General features: G+C 39.6%; 1 protein-coding gene across 2 annotated transcripts in view; it reads left to right on the forward strand.

The window, feature by feature from the left end:
• The window catches only part of HMGA2 (high mobility group AT-hook 2), a 121,607-nt gene that overhangs the window by 14,059 nt on the left and 84,267 nt on the right, over positions 1-23,281 (forward strand). The window contains exon 4 of one of the 2 annotated variants that reach the window (XM_030480222.1): positions 198-293. The exons of the other annotated variant lie outside the window; for it this stretch is intronic. Within the exon in view, the coding sequence (XP_030336082.1) occupies positions 198-293 (96 nt within the window). Of the gene's footprint in view, positions 1-197; positions 294-23,281 lie in introns of those variants that run through there. 2 annotated transcript variants of the gene reach the window in all.

Below are 23,281 nucleotides of genomic sequence, written 5' to 3' on the forward strand. Positions count from 1 at the left end.
ATTTTCAAAGTTGGTATTACTTTGCTGTTGTCCCTCTTGAAAGCACAGTCTTTTCATTTGCTTATTCTGATGCTGTGATTGCTTCTTGTGATTTTTAGAGATAATGCTCCTGTCTGCAGCTGGCATTGAGATAATTCTATAGACTGTGAGAATCAAATATGCTTTTTTTCCCTCTTCTCCTTCTTATCTCTTTCCAGTTTAAACTAGGTTCATGGGTTCTTCCTGTGTGCATGATGAAATGGAGAATGATATTTTATTCTGCACCAGAAAGAAATGCTGTTAAATTATTATAAGCCACGGTACCAACTATAAGCAAAACTTATGGCTGAAATCAAGGGAGGATTTTGCCTATAAGCAGATGGCACAGTATCAGCCTTTCTGTTTTGACATCCAACATGTACTCAGAAAATGTCCCTTTTTATCACCCAAACTTCAGTTAAGTCCTTAGTGATTATTTTCTTCTTTAATATATATCAAGCCTTAATTATGATGGTTCTGTATCAGTGAAAGTAAGGAGTGTACAGGTTTTTTTTCACTGGAGAGGGCAGAATTCTATATGGAAGGTATTTTCCTAATTTTGTAACCTTTTCTTATGAGTCTAGAGGTTCTGTGTCATATGTTGTTCATCAAATTGTAAAGTATTATTTCTGCTGTTTCCTTCAATATGCACATGCGGAGACATACGAGCTAACAGACCACTGTAGAATTCCGGTAGCTGGTCTTTCTGCCGGTTCAAATTAAGTATTTAATGTTTGTGACTCGCAATGTATTTATTTATATATTATTTTTTAGAAGAGAAGTAAATCTTTTTGACTACTATAAAACTGGGAAGGGGGAGGGAGAGCCCAAGTGAAGAAGGCAAGGAGCCCGGTTTCTCACAAGTGTATGAGACATCTGATGATTTTTTTAATGCAATAATGTGTGCTTTGCAAAGTCATCAAGAAGACCCTTGTCAGTAGAACAGACGTAAAGGCTGACAAACTCTTCTGAAAATAAAATATTCAGCTACACAGATAAGCTTTCTAAATGTGGAGAGATAATTGAATAAAAATCCTGGAGATAACAAGGTCAAGCAGGTGCGAAATGGCATATTTGGAATCAGAAACACAGTGCCTGCTGCTGTAAAAATCGTCTTCACTGTAGGTTGTTGCCCATATGTGAAGCATGTTGAAGGCCACAAGTCCTATTAACAGAGAGGGAGGTAAAGCTCTTCATGACCTTGGTACTCCTTAATTTTAGAGGGTTTAATGCAACAACATGTTCTAAGCTCTTTGGATGTGTCTACTTTAGTGTGCTAGGTCAAATCAGGAGTGTGGTTTGGAAATGCATCTCCTAATTGTCCCTTATGTATTACATGCATTGTGGAGCAGTCCCAGAGCTCACGGGCTGGATTCCTTTCAAGTGAAACAAAATTGAACGTTGTGCTGCAGAAGTGCCATCTAGTAGGCATTCAACCCATAGGACTAGGCTAGAAATTAAAACCTCTTGAAAGATATATGCTGTGGACCTGAAGTCCTCAGCACAGCCTTTTTATTCCTGCTGGTCCACACGTTGTCTGTGTATTGTAGACATAGCCTTTGATGCTTGAAAAAGGCAGATGAAGCACAGTGGGTTTTATTAGCAGAGTCATTTTATGTAGCATAGGCATAACATCAAATTCATAGCCATAGAGATTCACATTCTCAGAATGCAATGAAAGGTTGTGCTGACGCCATCAGTGCCAGGTTTTTGCCACTTAAGGCTTCCTGATGCTTCTGTTTGTGGAATCAGGAACAGTTTTGCTGATGGCTTTACATAACCCTTTGTAAAGAGCTCGTGGTCAATGCTTTCTTGTTTGTTTTGTTTTGTTTTAATTTGTGTGTGTCTAGAAGTTGATTGAAAGGAGGCAGCTGAAGGGTTATGAGTAAAGCAGGAGACTGAATAATCAATTATTCTGCTGTTTGTTCCAAAGAGCTGCATTGAAAACCCCTGGAAACTTCTTAGACTTCTAGTGCTCTCAGTCATCAGTTTAATGGGGAAACCTGAAACTCAGTTCTGAAGTTGATGCTTAAAAGAGTATTTTTTTTCTTTTTATTTCCATTGTTTTTGTTGTATCTTCAGATAGATTTTTTTTTTTTTTTTTTTTGGCATTGTCTGATTTCACCTCCACATTTTTTAACCTGAACCACAGATTCACTGCCTGGCATGGCAGAATTGCTCAAAAAACCCAAGCAAAAGTCCAGAGCTGCAGTTCTGGAAGCCACATGATTATAACAGCAGAAGAGAATTGGTGACTTTCGAAGTTCAGGGTGTATGTGAGGCATCTGTTTGCACATCTCATCACTCATGCACAAGAAACAACTGTGACTTATTCAGAAAATGTCCCTCTCTTTCAAGAATTTTGTTTTCTGCTAGATAGTCTAGGTAGCACATTTCAGGTTGGTAGGAGATAAAAGGTAATCAGAAGTAAACTTAATTTCTTTAAGCAAGAGCTTTATCTGATCCAATCATGATTAGCTAGACATTATAGTACTTTTGAAGCTCAGGTTTTCACCTTCATAATGAGGGCAGAGTTTCACTTTATACTTGAAAATCAGTTTAAGCAGTGCCAAACCACGTTGAAAAAAGCCATTACAAAATGCTTTTTCTAGTAACTTTTTCTTCAGATTATTTCCCACTGCAGTTCTGACATAGCTGAAATATCAAACCTTAAACATGGAATTTGTGAGATGTTTCTATGCCAGCAGTTCCAGAAGGCCTGTGTCAGGCCAAGGGCTCCTAATGCTCATTGACTTGTAAGATTTTGAAAATGAGGTTCTGAATTTTGAAGAATCAAGAGAACCTTGTTGCCTCAGAAGACCCATCAGTGTTTTGAGGCTATTTCTTGCGCACAATGAGTTTTTGCAAACTGTTATCTAAATAGAAGTTTCTGTCTGCTAGTGCCATGCTCTATGGTGCGAAGCCACTTAACTTTGTGCTGATTTCTCATTCAGTGCAGTCATTTTTGTCTCATATGAAGTCATAGTCTAGGAGGTGCTTAAAGTCGTACAGGCTTCTTCACTATGTGGTAGAGAGAGAAAGGTGTTCTGAGATCATAGTCCATCCTCCCCTATAAAATTTGTTATAGGTGGAGTGAATTCTCATCTGGAGAGAGCAACGTTTTGACACTAGGAAAGACAATCTAGATGATAAAATAGGACGCATATCTGACTTTTAGATGGTAAAAGCTATGTGTGAGAGCTCTGGTTTGTTGATGGTGCTTACCAGTGTGTCCCCAAGCTAGGCTAGAGATTCTGCTGTCAGGAGAACCCGTATTTGTTTGAAGGAATTACTTCATGGTCCATCTGGAGCAAACCATGATCGAGGTAAAACTCAAGTCACATGTATTGGATGGTGAATGAAAAAGGAAGTTGCTATTTATGTAATTATAGAATATGGTACAGGATAAAAATTCAGTTTCTTGTATTTGGAAGAATAATTCTAATTTCAGTTACTTTATGTCATTCCAACTTTTGACTGCAATATCTGTGGTATTACTGTTTTGTAACAGTAACAGTTTTTTTAGTGTTTTACACATGTTGCTGTTATTTTAATCTTCCAAACTACCTTACCTTCTTTGTGAAGGTAATAGATGTTATTTTGTAGCATGGTAATATAAAATAACTTCTTTCATTAACATGTTTCACATCTGTGTGGGCAAGACTGTCACCTGGGAGGGGGTCATAATTTCAGTTTTCTATAGAGCTTGAAGGGGCTTTTATAATTATGAGAAACAGATGACCTCTTTCCTTCAAAATTACTAAATTTAAGAAGTAGATGAAGAACATGAATTGGAAGACTTATACCCATACATTCACTTTCCAGTTCAGATGATCTGTAAAAGAAATCATGTCTCAAAACCTGAACATTTTGACAAAAGTAGTGATTGTTGAACTTTTCTCCTATGACTAATGGATATTTAATGCTATTTTTTGCAAATTTTTGTCTGTTTTTTTTAATTCAGCATTCTGTGAAAGGAAAAATCATCTTGTGTGCTGGTACCAAATGCGTAAAAAAATCACTAAAAATATGTTCTGTCTCACCTGTGTTCAGAGATGTATGTGTCTTCATTTCTCTAGAAGCTTATTTAAGCAAATAGTGTCCTTCCTTAGACTCTTGGAGTCCTCTTCTTTGTTGGTATAAGCAGATGTGGCACCATTATTTCAAGTGCAGATCTTGTAGACCACAAAAGAAAATTTAGCCATGATATTTCTGTTCTAAAATACATTTATATTACCAAAAGAATATTTCTCTTGTTCTCTAATTCATTTCCACTTCCTTTAAGGGATCTTAAAACATATCCAGTTCAGCTAAAAAGTATTTTGACTTCAGCTGTCATTTCAGAATTCTTAAAGGAAAATCTTTTATTCTGTTTGAGGTCCAAAGAGGAAATTTTGACAGGCAAAAAATGCACAAAGTAAAAATACAGCATCTGTAGTGAAAGGTAAACTGGAATTCTGAGCTGTTGCCTGTTCATGATCTCAGATAACGGGTGTTCAAGAACTTTAAAAATTAGTTTCCCATTCAGCTATTTATTTTGATTTTACAAGCCTCATTGCCCTTTTAACATACAAGGAAACTGAGCACTGAGGCTGGTCATGGCAGCATCAGGAGACATTTTTGCATCTGTGGTGTATGCATTCTTGGTTTTGTTGCTAACACAGTTATCAGTGCATCCAGCTACCTGACAAAGAAAATATATCAGGTAGGGAAAAGCACAGGCACTCGATCTTACAATTCCATTTTCATCACTGAAAATGTTATGAATGCAGAAAGAGAAGCTGGGCCTCACCTCTGCTGAAAATGTACTCCACAAGGTTAATTGCCTTGCCCAAGGAAATCTGTAGAAGAGCCAGGAATAGAACTTGGATTTCCTGGCAGCCTGCCTGTGCCTTCAGCTCAAGGCCATCCTCCAGTAAAGCTTGCTTTTGAACAAATTGGATAAGGGAGGGAAACACGCTTTTCAATTCTGTATCTTAAACCAATATATGGTTTTTACCTGTTTCTGTAAACTCAGATGTGAGTCATTTCAGTATGTCTAGTGTATGTCGAGCTGGTGGGCAATGAGAGGTAGGAGTATGATACTAAAAAGTCTATGATTCTCCCTGGAGGTATTTAAAAGATGTATAGGTGTGGCATTTAAGGACATAGTTTAGTAGTGGGCTTTGCAGTGCAAGGTTAATAGTTGGACTCAATGATCTTAAAGGTCTTTTCCAACATAAATGATTCTATGATTCTATATATAGGATAGAATGGACAGGTTTCAGACCAGAAGGGTTTTGAACCAAACCCAAATATAAGGCTGAAAGGTATTTGATGTACATTGATGGTATTTTCTCATCTTTGTACCTTAATTACTTGTAGAAGTCCAATACTGATTCAGTAAATGACAAACGCAGCCATGAAGCCAAAGTGCCTAGTTCCTCGAGTGTTTTGAATGCAGTTACCCTGCTTTCCAGGACTGGCTGATCTGAGCCATAGCTGCAGGACAGGGCCGTTCCAGGTCACCTCATCCAAAGATGGTATTTCCATTCCCTGCCCTCTTGAAAGGTAATGGTGCAGAGGGAATGAAAACCCATGTGTTAAAGTGTAATCCAGGACAGAAGATTCAGAGTCAAGATTTTTAGGTTTTCTTATAATTTTGACTAATTGTGCAGCTTATTTAGTGTAATTTATTTTAATTCAGTTCAGCTTTATACTGCAAGCCCCAATAATGCAGTAGCCTTACAAAAAAATACACATTGTTTTCTCCACCAGTGATAGGAAAGAGCCATTTTATAAATGGTAGTCAGTCCTCGTGTGGGTGAATTTACTCCTTTCAATTAAGAGTTATGAAAATAATTAAAGTAATACTTCTGGCTTTGTTCTGCATTCTTTGCAGACCCAAGCAGGCAATGTGTATGCTGAAGGAATGCAGGGTTGATCCTCTCCTGGAAGGGTTGGGGGAAGGCTGGTATTGTGCTAATTAATATCTGGAGAGTGCTTTCAGGTGTTTGAATGAAAGTCATTACTTGCTTTAAGTGTGAGTATTGTTATTTCCTCTTCCTTAATCCTGGGTCTAAGCCTTACCTCAAATTGCAGTTCGGTATTACATTCTAGGTATGAGGCTAGATTTTCAACAAGAAAGCAGCTTCTTTCAGTAAATAGCTGCAAAATATCCTACCAGGAGGTGGCTTCTAATTCTGTAGCACACATCTCCAAGCAAGGAAAAAAAGGGTTTTTTGTATCAACAGTAACGTGCTTTAAATGTGATTTACTTAGCATGATGCATTCTTACTCTGCTGTCTTGAACTTATTTTGTGCTAGCTACCAATTTAAAATACAAAGGGAGCATAGTTTCGAATGGCATTTACAAGAGCACCTGTCTACCCATCCCAAGACCTATCTGAGGTATTCATCAGGCTGCAACTGAAAACCAAAATAAAAATAGAGAGACAAGAACCTGAAATTTGAAAATTGTGACTTCACAGGCTGTACTATTTCAATAGTCAGATTGGGATACGGTTTAGTCGTTTAAAGTTGCAGTAGTGACACTGCTGCTAAAAGAGGAAGAGATCTTTTCAGGTCCAAGAGAACCCAGATACTTTCAGTCTTCGGGGGAACCCTGGAACAGGAAACACCAAGGCCTGGGAAGATGACAGACTGAATGAGAAAGCTGTATGTTGAGGAGCATGTAATCATGGTGTGGAGGCTGATAATGCTCATAGCGTGCTGTTTGTTTTGCAATCTTTTGTTACTCTCTGTTGAGACCGATTCTGGTTGCACAGAAAAGGCTTATCAGCCTCGCTGTTACTGGAGGCTGCTGGTGGGGTATGATTTTCTTCTTCACAAGGCAGGGAGGCTTCTTCTCTGTTGTTTTGATGTTGTAGTGATTGCTTTCTAGGAAAGAAATCTTTTTGCTGTGCAAGGGCAGCCATTCCTGAGCTGACATACAGGAGAAGTAGGTGGGTTTGTTTCGTGAACACAGGCATCTCTGGGTTTCATCCCTTTTCTTTCGTGGCATGACAGTGTGGGAAGTCTATTCCACCCAAGCTACCTGCTGCCTCACTGGAATTTTAGTAGCCTGTCCTGGAACCCTTTTCTGTGCATGGCATTTCAGCTTCAAGAATGCTTCTCATCCAGGAAAGCATAAGAGCTGGTGATTAGGACACTTGTACAGGAGTTGTGGGTTCAAACCTTCATCAGACCCCCTGTGTGTACTGTTGCTCCAAGATGCTGATGTACCAGTTGGCCGTGAGCACTATGAATGGAGCTGTGCTATGCCCTGACCCTATGTAGCCCTGAAGATTTCTTTAGAGGGTGGACCTGGATGTGGGGGAGCTTTCAGTTGAAACTTGAAATGCAGTGAAGTGTTTCTTGGGAGGTAAGACTTGCTACCTTGGATTAGCAATTTTGAGCATGTTCAGCTAATTAAACTTTAGTCTGCAGAGGGCTTTAAGGTTGAGTAGAAAATACTAGGCATCTGAGAACCTTACAGAGATAGGCAGTTGCAGAGAATAGATGAATTGAATCCCACCGTAGAGAAACCTCCACACACGTAAGACGTTATTTGTGTGTTTATAGCATGGCTGCAAGAATTTTGCAGGCAACAGCTTGCTGTAATCTATTTGCACGTGATTTTAATTCTTTCTCTTACCAGTTCAAATGGTATTGCCTGTTATTATTGCAAGTGTTGTAATGTTTCAGAGGGTTTTTGGCAGTTTAGTTATATATCTGCATGTGTGCTATTCCCAGAGCAGTTTTAAGAGGCTAGTAATGCATAATGTATGTCTATATTCTGCTTTTTCTTTTTAGATTTTTAAAAATAAACTTGCTATTTTCAGCTTGTTTTATTCTAGTCTGTCAATCCTGAGAACTGTGGAATGGCAGAACTTCAGGGTCAGGCTTTGACACTATTTATGATGATTTAAATAATAGTATTGATAAATTACTTTTGAAGTAATGTATTACTTGTGTATATGTATCAGTGTCAATGAGAAAGCAGTCTGGTCTGCAGAGGTTGGTTTGTTTTGATTAAAAGTGATTTACCATTAGCAGCAATCTCTGTTTTCGAGCCTTTAAGATTATCAGTGAATTGACAAGAGTCAGGATTTTTACATCCTGTCTGTTCCGAGTAACTGCTGGGAGCTTGAAAAACAGTCATACTGATAGTTCCTGTGTACAGCAGGAATCATTACTTTACCCGATACATTATCCTAATCCATTTTGACTGTTATATCAATTACCCTAATAGACAGCAATTGGGGCCTTTTACAAGACGTAATACAAACACATATGTGAGCTTCACTATTATGATCTTATCAAAGTTGCATTGTGTTAACATATTCTTGGGGTTTCCTTAGTATTCACATAGAACCCATTCATGCTCTGGCTGCTCCTCCTGCATTGTTTCCTATTAATGATGCTAAATGCCTTGAGAAATCTGCTTGGGGACTCTCCTTTCACAGACAACTGTCTGTTTGGGTCTTGAAAAAACAACTCACACAACACATTGACGAAGTACATACTGTACTTGTATCACAGTATTGCAAATGTAGAGGAGACAAGGCTGTCTCTGCCATGGCATGCACTCTTGCATTCATTAACATTCATAAACTATTTGGAGGAGGAAGAGGTGTAGGCAATTTTTAAGGAGCTTCTTTTGCAAACTTCCCGTTCAAGTCAGGGATGATGATTCAATCATGTAAAATTGTTTTATCAAGCTTTATATGTAAGTCTGATTGAGATATGTAGATGGTCTGTTGGTGCCACATGATGCCTCTGGTCAAGTAGATGGAATATGCAGCTAGGAGATGCATGATAAAATCTTAGGCTTGTTGAACGCAGTGGCCAAACTCTTAATGAAGTCAGTTGTCTGGATTTCAGCCCTTCTCCGTCTGCCACTAGTGTGATGTATAGCTGTGTCTGCTGATTTGTTATAAGCTTTATAAATCATGCAAATAGTCATGTTTGCACAAAACTTGAGTCATTTGAGGAAGAATATCTATACATGTTCAAGTTAGGCACCAGATGAACAGAAAGTTTACAGTGACTCACATAGCAAGAATAGTGTTGGAATCAATATGTAAATATGTTAAACTTGTTATCACCATCAATAAGTTTTGAGCAGTCACTGCATGAATGAACAGGTGGGGTAGACTTGTACAGAGATACAAACAGATGGGGGGTTTTGATGATTTTTTTAATTGTCAAGCAACTTGTATGTCATATAGACAGTATTGCCTCTTAAAAGTAGAAGGTTTTTCTTGTTTAATCATTTCAATGATCTGTTTGAAAACTGGAATATGGACACCTCTGTACTTTACCCTTCAGCAAATTTTTCAAAGAAAGATATACAAAGATGTGGTTTTGAAAATGCTGAATGATCTTGCTTTTTTCCTTGTGTAACTTTCATTAAGGGTATGCTCAGCTGTGTTCATAGGTAGATACATGCAGAGGGTACATTACTCACTGAAGGAAATTTTTTTTAAGTCTGTTAAAGCAGTGGCTCCATTGAAGAGAATTCAATAGCAAGACTCTAACTGAGTTGGTTGGAGTTAGGATTTTTTCTCCATATACCTGTATATGGAGAGATATAAATTGGAAACCCTTTCTTAGTTATGCTAACAAAAAAGCCCCTGGTTATGGTTTTGACTAAGGGAAAGAATTTGCCCTTTATTCTGCAGCATATCTTAAGGGAGAAGGTTTTGTACATCATATTTTTTGTTTAAACTAGATCAAAATTCCTTAGGTAAGGGCAATATCCATTGCATAGAGAGCAACAAAGTTGAAGTTCACACGTGCACACAAAAATGTTTCAAAATTATACACTTAATAAGAATTTCGCTCCAAGCAGAAGCTATTTCATCTCTTTTATTGCTCATTTCAGGAAGTAGAAGGTCTCAGAGCCTCTGCAGGCAAACCAGATGCCATTGGTTTCCAAAAGAGACATTATTAATCCTACCCTTCCAAATCACTAAGAAAGCTATTTAAGGGGAAAGTTAGAGCCATCATAATCTTTTTGAATAGTTATAAATCATTGTGGTTTGCTTTGCATGATTACAATTTCAAATAGTTAATTAAATAATGTCCCAGAGCAAGCTTTGTACATTGCAAAGCTCTGTACACCCTTCTTTACAGCCCCAAAAGCCATTATCTTGAGTGTGTAATAACTGGGAGGCAGAACTCAATTTATTTAGCGTCCTCATTTTTTGTTGAGTTGTTTTCATAAAAGTTTTCAGTGGCCTTATAATGAGAAGCCATGGGAGGAATTCTGTCCTTCCTTTGCGCTTTTGCAATGTGAGCATTCCAGACACTATGAGGTGAACCATAGCAGCATCCATTCTCTGTTGGTCTTCTCCAGGTCGATGTCTGAATACTTAGCTTGCCCACCCTCCTCATTCAGGGCTACGTAAATATCATGGATAGAAGCTTTGAAGAAGTTCTTAGTTTGAGTAATTTGAGCATGGTAAGACATCTGAAAAATGGAAAAGAGCATTTATTTAGTTAAAAAATGTCTGACTGGATTTATTTGGAAGCTATCCAACAAAATAAACATCTGGTCCAAAACTAAATATGAGAAATTTCAGGTAACCTTTGAGAAGGTCTTGCAGCAAGGAGTAGAAGACAGGCAAAAAGAATGAACAAAGAGCCCAAGTGTCTGTAAGACTTGGAGCAACAGGGAATTGACACTTCTTGGTTCTTTGGCTTGAATCTGACCTCACCAGCTGTCAGCTCAGTTGTGTCCCATGCACTGATAAGTAAGAGTTTTCAGTCTAGGGTGAGAGAGTGTCTAACTTATCCACCTCTTATTTTACATGGCTGTGTGGGGTCAGTCATAGCCCCTCTGCCTTTTGCAGTCTAGGAAACTGAAAGGAAAAATCATTTTTCCTCTTTCAGAAACAAAAGTGATGTGGAAAGCTCTTTTGTTTACAGCAGTTCTGCTCTGTATCTCAAGGCTCAGGGTAGTTTTCTTGCATACCTGTGTTAGCTGTGGAAAGGTTGCATCCTGTCTTTCCTTCTTCCAGTTTTCCTTGTCACATCCTTTTTTGGATCCTATTGCTCAACCAAATACCTGGGGATCTTTTAGTAACTAGTTCATTATGGTTATCTTGCTCTGTTGGGGAGGGAATAGCCAGGTCCCAGAGCCAAAAGCCATGTCAGCTTGAGGACAAGGACAGAATCATGGGAAGTTTGAAGGCAGTTCAAAATCACTTCATTCCCTTCATATCCTGTCTTAAGCTGTACATTTGATTTTGCACTTCCAGAGAGTGCAGCAAAGAAAGAATTGGACCCACAGCATATGATTTAAACTGCTGCTGACATCAGGCTTGGCGCATGCAGCACTAGCACCAAGGCTGAGTTTGGGTGGCAACACATCAGCACCATGAATGAGTTATGAATGAAACAGTAATTTTTAAGGGGCATTTTCATACTTAGCTTGAGTGAAAAGTAGAGAATATTATTTATGCAGATGGAAATGTCCATGCCCAGTGAAGTGCAGTGTTGTCTTTGCTAATCTCAGATATATTTGTATTTGAGTGTGGATTTTCTCCTTCACATACAGGTTGTACTTCTAGTGGGTCTGTCAATGAAGTCATAACCCCACAATTGACATCATAGTCTGTAATCATGGAAACTACTGCGATCTCACAAATCCAGATTTATAGCAGTCTGTGAATGATGGGAAAATGAGCTGTAAGAGAGTTGCTGTTTATACTCAAATCAATGGTAATTATCAGAAATAGAGAAAGTATTAAGACATAGTTCTGTAGGGCCAAATTGATTCTTGGTGTAGTATTGCTGAAGGCACTTGAGTTACCCCAGGGAGGAACTTACCCCCTGTGTCTGGAATGACTTGATGGCAAACATGTGAAGAGGAAGTGAATTTATGCTCCAGTTTAATATATTGGAAAGGTTTCCCTCATCTGAAAGTCTTTCTTTATCTCTGAATTTCCTGGCTTTTGTGGATTTATATTAGATCCTTAGTGTTATTTCAGTGTATTTTTTCTGGTGTTACATGTCTTTCGGGTTGTTTTTACTGGGGTTATAATATATATATATTTAGTGAAAGTAAAAGCAATCTTCCATTGAGGAGGTCACAAAGCTTTCATGAACACTGCGTAGCTACCAAGTACGAGGCATCTCTTCATTTCAGATCTATGGTTGTTGCTTGTGTAGCTAAAGCACTCATTTTAATGAGAAGATGCAAGTCTCTCTCAAAGAACATTTTAGCACCTGTTTTTCAAAGTTAAATGTTATTGACAGTTTTAATTCTTTGGAAAAGAATTACCTCTCCAACTCTATATGCAGAGGGCTTGTAACCTCTTAAAATTTGTGATCTGCAGTATAAATAGGACATCAATACATTATGCTTGTTGAAACCTTGAAAAAGAATTATTTTTAAGACATGTGGAAAGCTGCAATAAACAATTACATGCTGTATACCTATGTGCAAGTTGCTCACCCCCATTCTTTATCAGAATCCCTATCCTAAGCCTGCTGGGAGGCACAGATTATGTACACAGTCAGGCCATGGGAGTGGGGGCTCTTGAGGATGCAAGTGAATGGAATGTCACTTGTGCACTAGCCATATTCCTAACAAAACCAGAACTCAGTACTCCCTCATTTGCACAGGTCTACTGAGTCCATGGCATTTCACAATTTATGTAATGGTGACAAGGGGCAATGGCCACAAGTTTTGGCAAGGGAAATTCCCATGGAGCAAAGGAAAAAAACATCCACAGTAGAAGCGGATGAGCACGGGACACACTCTGCAGAGAGGCTGAGAAATCACCCTCCTTGAAGATTTCCAGACATCAGTCAGAGAAAGTCCAGACTTACTTGATCTAACTTTTGATTTAGAAGTCCAACTTCCAGCCCTAGGCACTTTCCAAACCAAATTTTCAGTATTTCTATGCAATACCTGTGTGCTGGGTTCCTCCCCATCAAGCACAGGCCTGTCATAAGTCTGTCAGCTTTGCTTTGTTTCACTTGGGAGGGGAAGGAGAAAAGGGATTTGAGAATGGCCAGAGCATGCTAGGGCAGCTCTCTTTGCCACGCAGCTGGGTAGAGAAATTTGTGGTGGAGCTGATCAGCTTTCCTTGTGTTCCTCCTGATTTGCAGTAGGGAACCAACAGGTATTTGTGTCTTTACTACTTAGTGGATTTCTTCTGTGGAAGATGAAACTTGGAATGAATAGTAGAGTTACCCCAGCTTTACTATCCATCACACTCAGCAGTTAGTGAAGGGCAGAGAACAGAGAGCCCTGATTCTGGAAAAGTCTTGGCATCCCACACTGCATGTGGTCTTTGCTTCTAAGGTGAAGAGCTATTCCATAATTATTAAGTGGATTTTTACCCCTTGTACTGATAATCTGCTGCTCTTTATCTGAAATCGTGAAACAAAGGTGAAAGGCAATTTCATGTGTGTTTCTGTTGTGTCACTGAGGAGAGCCAGAGGGCCAAAATCTATCCCAAGCAGCCTGTGCTTGTTCTGTGATCAGCAAGGCAGAGCGTATGCCAGAGAGCTGTGCTCATGGCAGCACTACTGAAGGGCTATGAGGGGTAAGACCTTGGGGCAGCACATGGATGGATTAGGAAAGTGGGAATTACAGACAGCAAGGATCTGTGTGTGTAACAGAACCAGCCACAAAGGTACTAGACACTTTATACTATTCTTGTTCCTCTACTGCACTTCCTGTTGAGATATCCTATGTACATGCAGCGACCGACTACACTGTGTCTGTTATACAAGAGAGGGGAGCTAGTGATTGCTTCAGGGGAGTGGGAACTGGCATGGTTAAACACCAAGCTGCAGTGATTCAGGAGCCGTCTGGGATGCAATGAAGGTACAGTTGGCCACAGCATTCTCGGCCCATAGACTGGAAAGGCTCCCACATGCATGGGCTGTGCATCCCATACTGGCCATGCAGAGTCACAGCATCTCTCTGCTGCTCCGATCTCACCTGCTACAGCTGATTGACGGATTTGCCATCAAGCTGCTTCAGATGGCTGCTGCCAGTCAGGGAGAAGAGAGGCTGCAGTGGTCAGTGAGCTGCTGGGAAGAGTCCTCACTCAGAGACAGACCCCACGAAGCAAATGCTTTGTCTGCCATCCTGTCCCCACAGCTGGACAGCCTTGTAACTGTCCTGTGACTTGCTGCACCCCTGTCATCTGCCAAAGTGAGAGTGTTCACAAGTCTGAGCATCAGGGGTGTCATGTCGTGAAGATGAGTGAGCAGTGGTTGCTCTGATGGGTGGCACAATGGGTAGGAGCTATGAGGGGTTGGTTTTAGTTAGTTTGATCTGAAGTCCATCAGGAAGCTTTTTTTTATTTTTACCACTATGCCAAATGCATCATTTTCCAGGGGGAAAAATATCCATATATTATCCACAGATCAGTTGGGTTGGTTTTTTTTTTTTCCCTGTTAAGAAGGCAACCACAAGGTTCACAGTAGTTTGAATGTAAGGTCCTGGGTTTTAGAAGTATTTTATCAAGATGCAATAAATACATTCATGGTCAGTAGACTTTTCTAGACATTTCTCCTGGACCAAAAGTCGTAGAATCATAAGAGAGTTTGGGTTGGAAGGTCATCTAGTCCAACCCCCCTGCAATGAGCAGGGCCACCTTCAGCAAGATTAGGTTGCTCAGAATCACATGCAGCCTGGCCTTGAATGTCTCCAAGGATGGTGCATCCACCACCTCTCTGAACGACCTGCTCCAGTGTTTTACCATCCTCATTGTAAAGAATTTCTTCCCCACATCCAGCCTGACTCTCCCCTCTTTTAGTTTATAACCATTACCCCTCATCCTGTTGCAACAGGCCTGTCTTTCTTACAGGCCTCTCTTAAATACTGAAAGGCGTCAATAAGTCATAAAGGAAATTCTTCTGTCCCTGGTCTGTGGCAGCTCTGTGTGAACATAAGTCATAGATCAAGTTTGGGGGAAAGTTTTTGTGGTTTTTGTTTTGTTTTCTGGGTTTGGCTTGCTTTTTTGGTTTTTTTTTTTTTTTTTTGTTGGTTGTTGGTTTGGTTTTTTGTTTGTTTTGTTTTTTATTTGTTTTTTGTTTGGGGGGTTTTTTGGGGGGGTTGTTTGACTTTTTTTAATTTCTGTGAATAGTTGCAGGGAAACAGCCTCTTACTTTTAAGAGTTGATCTGCTCAACCTGTTTATTTCCTACTTGCAGTTTCACAAATCCTTTTTTTTGTGACATCATAATGATTTCCACAGCAACTAATTGTGAGGTTGCAAACAAAGGATTATTACTTCAGGTGCAGAATGAACAGGTTTTCAGGCAAATGACACTATTAACAAAGAATGAGAGGGGAGAGGAAAAATCCCTGTGCACATGATGTGCAGTACCGACAGAGGTGAGTCAAGCCCAACAGTTGTTAGGATTTCCTGTGAAGTTATAGCATTGTTTGAAGGCAATAAAAATACATGAATCTGCAAGAATTTTTTTTTTCCCACATCTGTTAGAAATGCTAAAGTTGCTATTTAAAGCTGCTGTGTTTGTCAGAAAGAAGTTCAGTCTTGACTTGTGTGTTGTTTCAAAACAACACAAGCCCCCAAGGTATAACTTCCTGTTGAAGAAGATACTCCTGGTTCCTCAGGGCCGTTGTTGCAAGTATGAATGATCCATGTGTAGCCAACAGCCATGGTGAGTTTCTTGCAAAAGCTTCCGCAGATTGTCAGCAGCAGACCTTTCTGATGAACTTCATCGCAATTTCTGTTGGAGTAACACGGTGATGGGATTCTGCCAGGAATAATCCTACCTTTGATGCCAGAGTTCACAATTTTTTTGATGATGTTTCCTACTTCCAGCTTCACTTTTGAGTTATGGCTCTTTCACTTCTTCTGCTTAGTGGGGCTCATAAAACACACTTGAAGGAGTCATGACAGCCCTCAAAGCTCAGGAATATCTACTCGCCAAGTGGGTAGATTTTTAATTCCTCCCCAATACATTGGGGTCGTTAGTTTAAACAAGACCAGAGATGCAGGACTGAGTCCATAACAACCAAGTAGTTTCTGTAGCCATCTTTTTGCGTTCATATCCCTGTAATCCTTGTTCTTCTTTCCCGGGCAAGCTGCTGGGAAGGCTTACAGATCACAGCAGCTCTGGGAGCTTGTTTGTTATGCTTCTTTCTGGCTGCTAACAGAAATGGAAGTGAGTCCATGCCTGTGCTTTGGCCTCGGTTCGAGGCTCTGTGCAGAGTTCATGGCCTTAGTTCACGTCACCCTCCAACCACTTCATCTCCCTGTAGCAGCTGTTTTTTACTGCTACCCCATCCGTGGGCATCTTTGCCAGAAAGCTCCTGGAAAGGGATAGCAAGTTTATGGAGGCTTCATTAAATAGGTAGCATATCCTGTGTGAAGCTTTCCTCTTTCCGTGTTTTGTTTTCAGCTTCTCCCTATGTCAGACCTCAGGACAGGATTCATAGTTATGGACATTTCAATTAATAAAGTTGATGAGTTACAGTAGGTCTTGCCTTATTAAATTGTGTTTGTGTTCTTCAGACATCTTTGTCTTACTGTCATTTCCCTCATCTGATAATGACAGGACGGTTTCTGTGTGATCCAGTTGTTCTAACCCTAAATGCTTCCCAAATTTCCTTTCCCCTTTAGTTTCCCACGGGCGCTATTTCTTAGTTTCTCAGAAATATTTCCCCTAGGATTTGTCTTATTTTTTTTTTTCCCTAGCATTTCAAAGTTTGGAAAGGGACTCTCCACTTCCTGGAGTTTTAATAATTACATCCTCTGTGCCCAGCCATGGCCTGTTAATGGAGTCATACACACTGTGTTTCATACAGGAATTTTCTGTTTGCTGCTCCCAAGACAGCAGAAAGACTTCTCACAACTGGTATTGGAGTAAGAACAATAAATGCATAGGGCTTTTCCTAGGCAGCAGGACTGGCTGGGAGGGGTTGCTGACTCTTAATTTATCCATCCTGAGGAAACGGCCGGTGTGAGTTTGCACTTCGTTTTGATGAGCTGGGAGGAGAAGAGGTAGAACAGTCCTTCTGGGAAGTGGGACGCACTGTGCAGACCATTTTAATCAGATTTCTTGTGTAACCATTACAAAGTTTGTCAAGATGGTAGCTTTTCCCTTTGGAATGTTAGACATTTTTAGTAACTTTGGCCCCAGTATAATTTCTTAAGGTGCTTGAAAATTAAGGTTGTATAAAGGTAAATATACTAGGCAGAAGTAGTTTTTAGGGTTGTTGACTTTTTTTTCCAGGGAAGTGGAGTATTTTCAGGCTTTGTGGGCAATATTCAGCTAACTAGGGTAGATTTATAATTGAAGTGATTAACCACTTTTCCTCATTGGCTGATGAATCAAGATGAGAGGTGACCATCAAATGCGATCAGCTGCCTGTGTGGTCCAACTATAAAGCCGTGCCATGAAGAAATGAAAACACCAGTTGTAAGGTTCTCGTTTGATTCCTCTTGCCCCTGTTTCCTATCACGTTTTCCTCTTTTTCACCCTGGGACAGGTCTTCCAGGCTTCTGCAGGTTACTGTAGGCACTTCTTTCCAGTTCTCTTTCACCAAAGTAAACCTGTTGTATGGAAATGGTGCTCGCTCTTAGAAATATTCACCCTAGTAGGCACTGCTTTCCCTGGGCATTGTAGATAAAAGAGCAAATCCTTCAGCTTTGTGAGGAAATGTGCACATATCAACAGGTAGTGTCTGCAGAGGTTTATACATGCCAGAAAGGACAAGGGGGATAAAAAGAAAACATGTTGCTTTTATCAGGTACCTAGAAAATCTATGATTGCCAGTGGATAAATGCAAACATACACGCTCTTCGCGTTCTGGTCTGTGCACACACCCGAAGCACTTGGAAATCCTGCTTGCAGTTGTTGCAAAGTCATTCACCTTTATATGCACAGAGCCATATTTTAGCTGTGATGTGGATGGCTATTTTAGTCTTAGTTTCACAGTAACTGTACCTGGAATGATTACACCAACAACAATGTGAAACATAGGAATATAAACGACAGTGATGAGTGGCGTAGGCTGAAATCCTCCATACCCACACCTCTGCTGCAGACCTGCTGCAAGTTGGGGCTTCCCACAGCTGGGAATGCTTAACTCACAGGCTCCAAGTAAGTAGCTTCTATTTCATTCTGAGCACCATAACGTTTCTGCTAAAAAAGAAACTGACTTTCCTGCAGCTTGTGGAGCTGGGGTGGAGACAAACAAGTTCACTAAGAGGTTTAAACTTTAGAGAATTGAGCTTAGTCTCATGTTCTGGGTTTGATTTTTTTCGACCTCTCCTTAGCTGCTTCTCTTTCTTAAATAAGTAGTTTATTCCATTAGCCTTGGTGCAGAGTACTTCCAGAGGCTAGTGGGAATGCATTTTAGTGTTTGTTCATTTAAATATTTTTCAGATGTCACATACATAAAACCTCCATGGCCGATGAGTGCATTATAGTGTGTTTATGTAAGTTACGAAAATACTTCAGGGCCTGCAGTCATTTTGTAACATCTGAATAATGCCTTCATTTGTTTGAAGGAGATGTCAGGTGTGGAGCCGTGTAAGGATCAGTCAGATCTGATTTCACTAGAATGAAATGGTGAATGAGAAGGGAGAAAGAGATAGCCTTTGTGTGAATTGGATGCCATCTGAGAAAGAACAGATTGACCAGTATGTGGCTAGTGGGATCTTTAGAAGTGCATGTATTTGAGCAATTCTTCTTTATACATATACACACAGACATACGTATTTTCAAACTAAAATTCCAAGGCAAGAACCTTGTATTATGGATAATAGAAAATATTAATATAATATAGAAATAGAAAATTGTAAAAAAAATTGTACCTAAAATTAAATTGTCTGGAGCCACTGTGGCAGCTCCTGGTTTTGGCTGGCTGTGTGGGGAACATACTTGGGTCTGGAGGAGGAGTTGTCCATGGGTGAAGTTCGTCTTGTAGGTTGTGAGGAGAACATCATTGGTTTGTACCCAGTGATAGCAAAGTTACTTAATTTCATATTTCTTTGCAAAAAAAGGAGTCTATCTTGCTCCTGAAGTCATATACAACCCAACAACATTGATCTGCAGTTACTTCTATGTCCTTAGTCACAAAGCTGTTCTATCTCTGAAATAGAAAATGATGTGATACAAATCCTTACATTGTGGAATAACATATATGGAATAAATAATACGCAGTGCTATGCACAGAATATATAAAATGTATGGAATGCGCTAAGAGCGATGTTTAATGATTTGGCAAACAATCTCACTCTCTGTGCGTGCAGCTTGGGCTGCATTTAATGTGGCGTGTCCTACATGTGGCATTCAGGTCCCTGTGACTTTTCCATTAAGCTCACTGACATGTGCACTGGTTTTCTTGAAGTGCTTAGGAAAAGGAAGTTTTGCAGCAACTAATCTCTTTCAGGAAAATAATGGTAATGTAGCACTTTACAGAATAAATATGAAAGGTAAATATTTGGCAGGGTTACTGTGAAGAGTTAAGGTTAGGTAGATAATCAGTCCTGTGTTTTGCTTGTTTGCATGCTTACAGTACTAATTTCTGCCTTAGTTTTTATTTTAACAATTGCAAGTTGATACGCTGCTTTAGAAGGCATCCACTTATCTTGGTGAGTAAATGAGCAATGATACACTTTCAAGAATACTTGTTAAAGAGTCATTTCCTAGTACCACAAACTGAGGAAGTAATTTTAAATGAGTAACTAGTTGATTTAATAAGTCAGCTAATGTACTCTTTAAAGGAATGGAAATAATTTAATATCAAACTAAAATATTTGATAAAGAACCTATTGTACCGTCACCTCTCAAGTATTTAGAATCTGTGGAAGTGTTTTCTGTGACTTTAGTGTGGGTTAATCAGATTTTTACAAATACATTAAACAGTTAGACTGGTTGATCCCTTACAGCACAGTCCTTACAGGAGATTATGCAGATAGATGGTAATTTTGACCTTTATTAACATTGCCTTCTCTGGTGGTCAGTGGAGATTTGTGAATAGTCATGAGGTGCTGATGTAAAATTGTCAGTTTGCTATTACTACCAAAATGGCTCGAGTGCTAGAATGCAGTTAGCAGAGCTAAGCAATAAAAGCTGTTCAGCTCAACTTTGATTTTAATATATTTGTCTCTTAGGTTGGGTTGCAAAACGTTTTTGTGTTTAAATTGAACATGACAAACTCTTTTACACGAAAACCATTTCCCTTCACTCGAAGTTCGAAGCGTTTCTCTCATCTATTTGTAAGTGGCATTTGTAGGTCAGACAGCAGAAGTATTGCTGAATTATTATCTTAGCCTGTTGCGATTTAAATCATCTCCTTCACATAGCAGTAACTGAATTTTATGGCTTAAAAATAATTCTTTTATGTATTAAAAATCAGTATAGCAACAGTAATAGGTGCAGTAGTGGTAATGAGTTGTAAAATCAATGCGGAAAACCCCCAATGGACGTGTAACTGCTTTTCAGTACTTTTTTCTCAGTGATTTTTTTGCTACTTTCTTTCCCAGGAAGGAATTTTGCACGTTAAATGAGTAAGGCTGAAAATTCACTTTCATAGAAGAGTCATTATATTAGAAATTGTTTTTCTTTAGCAATTTTTCTAAAAGAGGTAGCAAATAATAGAAAAACATGTTCTTTCTAAAGTATCCTGTATAATGCGGTAGCAAAGATACAATGATTTATTAAGTGTGCTAGGATTTTTTTCCCTTTGCTGCTATTGATCTTTTTTTATACCACTGAAATTCATGATTCAAAGATTTTGGTAATTAAAGGGGTTTTTTCCATCAGGGGTTTGAGGGTCAATATGCAGAATGGTATCTGACATGCCTGTAGCTGCATGGTATAAAAGCTATTAGTAGAATAGTTCAGCACTTTTGACACATTTAATATAAAGATGACCAAGGACCCAATAAAAACTAAAAGATAAAGTGGATGTAATAGGAAAAACTGAACAAAGGAAAAATTAAATTGAATATCAGAAATATTTCCCCAAAAAAGCAAAATGTATTAGGCCATGGAGCAGACTCCCAGGGCTTGTACTGGAAACCGAGTTGCTTTGAGTGACTTAGAGGAGAGCTACCAAACTGAAATGAAATGTGAGTTAATTCAGCTATGCCTGCTGGTACACCGTGAGCTGAGTTGTGGTCAGGAGTGATCACAGCAAGTTTAGCTGCTTGATTTTCCCACCGCCTTTTGTTGCTCTGCGGGAGCCAACCCACTCAGAGGCTCACTTAGAAAGAAGCATGCCAGGTTGCTGTGTTGCTAACCCAGCAGAGGCAGTCCCATGCCTGTTTCTCAATCCAGGAAGGTATCTACAGCACTGTTTCTCAAGGTCTGCCTGAGTCTCTCCCAGTGTTACAGCTGTGACTTTTCACAGATGTGAAGCCAGATGGCCTCTGCAACCACTGATCACCCTTACTCTTTCTCAGGTTCATACTGTCCCAGAGGGCCAATCCTGACAGCAGTATGAGTTTCTCATTCACTCTTAGAGACGTATGCTTTAGGAAAGAAAATGGACATAGAAGAGTTTCCAAATATAAGGTGACTTAAGATGCCCTAGCTTGTAGAGACCTATGCAAAATAATGAATGTCCACACATATTTCCCCACCTCTGCTTCTTCTTAGTTTATGGGGAAAGTAAAGTCATGTGAGAAATCTGTGATGTCCTTTCTGATGCTTCTGTTCTCTTCCAAAACATGGAGTCACTTTCTTTTTGGCAGTAAATTTCGATCTGCCTCAGCTAGTTCAGCAGTGAGACACATTTCCCTCCTGGGAAAGCATCCTTCTCTTTCGTGCTAAAGCCTCCTGTTCATAAGTCCTGTTCCTGTCTCCCTTACCTTATTGTTTCTAAAAGCTTTTCCCTCCACCTAGTTTCTTTGTTCTACTTTTTCTGTAGACCCTGTGTTTCTGCTCAGAAATAGGAAAACAATCTAAATTGAGAAGAGGAATTGTGGAACAGTGATTGTGGAGAAGTCAGAAAAGCCCGTGGACAGTGGGACTGAGCATGCACAAAAAGAAAAGGGGCAAATAAGACCATGCTTTCAGAGCAAATGAAGCTGAAAGGGCAGATAAAGAAAGATTCAAACTCTTTAGGCAGTTAAAAACATGAGGATAATGTATAAAAGTAAAGTAATCGTTGTCATACCTGGGGTTGCAGAGACACAGGTGACTCTTACCTCTGTGTCTTCGATTAGGAGATATAGTCCTTGGGTGTAAATCATCCCTGGGATGATCAAACAGGATTGAGTGGCAGAGATTTGGTGTGAGAAAGAGGAAAAGAGAAAATGCAGGGGTAGTGTAGAAGAGGCATCACAAAAAGACAAAGAGAAAAAAGGCAGGGCGGATGAAACGAGGAAACAGACACTAAGGACAAATGGAAAGAAAGATAGACTGTAATCTACTGTACAACATAAAAGAAAGGAAAAGTGGACCAAAGCCAGAAAATGTAAGAAAAAGCAAGAGATTACATTGCATTATAAAAAAATATACTAGAAAGTCAGTGCGTTTTGCTGAAATCGGTGGACTAAATGAGGCAGAGTCCAGATTTTTGTGGTTCTGTGACACTAAGGAAGCAGAATGAGGGAGGGGAGCTCAAAGAAGAGACAGAGGAAATAAGAGTTTGGGTGGGATAAAAAACACAAAAATTCAGAGGAAACCTCAGAGTTTATGAGTATAAACTCACAGAATTCTAAGTTTATACTTGCATATTTAGATGGAGAGTCAGTGAAGCTTTCCACTGTTTAGGATGTTACTCATTTGTGAAGCTGTTCTGAGCAGTCCTGAAGGCAATGCTCACAGGTTGATCAGGAGCTCATTGTGATTAGCAGAACTGTCCCAGTCTGTGGTGGCTTGTTTCCAGAACCCCCAGATCACTCAGTGAAAAAGGCAAATGCGAAACCTTGGCCATTACAATTTGGCAAGTATTTCTGAAGCAAAGGAAATAGTTGTGAGCATGTTTTGCCCACTGACCTGCCCTCTGACTAAAACGTTGGTGTAGGAGGAGAACTCTTATATAAGAGCAGTGAGACAGAATATTTCTGCTATTAGTGTCCGTGGTTAAGAGGAAAAGGAAATAACACAGAACTGGTTCAAGCGTTGTCACCCATCGAACTGCTCACTGGTATCATTCAAGCAGTATTTAGATAGCATTCCTATCTTACATACTCAACACTGCAGCATACTTCTGTCCCTTAATAATACCAGCTAGAAAGGCAGCCAGCACTAACAGTCCAGATACTATTTTCCAGTTTCTCTTTGTTTCCTTCCCTTTTGGTAGAGATGGGTTGAGACTTTAT

This window comes from Strigops habroptila, chromosome 3 (assembly GCF_004027225.2).
Source record: "Strigops habroptila isolate Jane chromosome 3, bStrHab1.2.pri, whole genome shotgun sequence".
Taxonomy (NCBI): Eukaryota; Metazoa; Chordata; class Aves; order Psittaciformes; family Psittacidae; genus Strigops; species Strigops habroptila.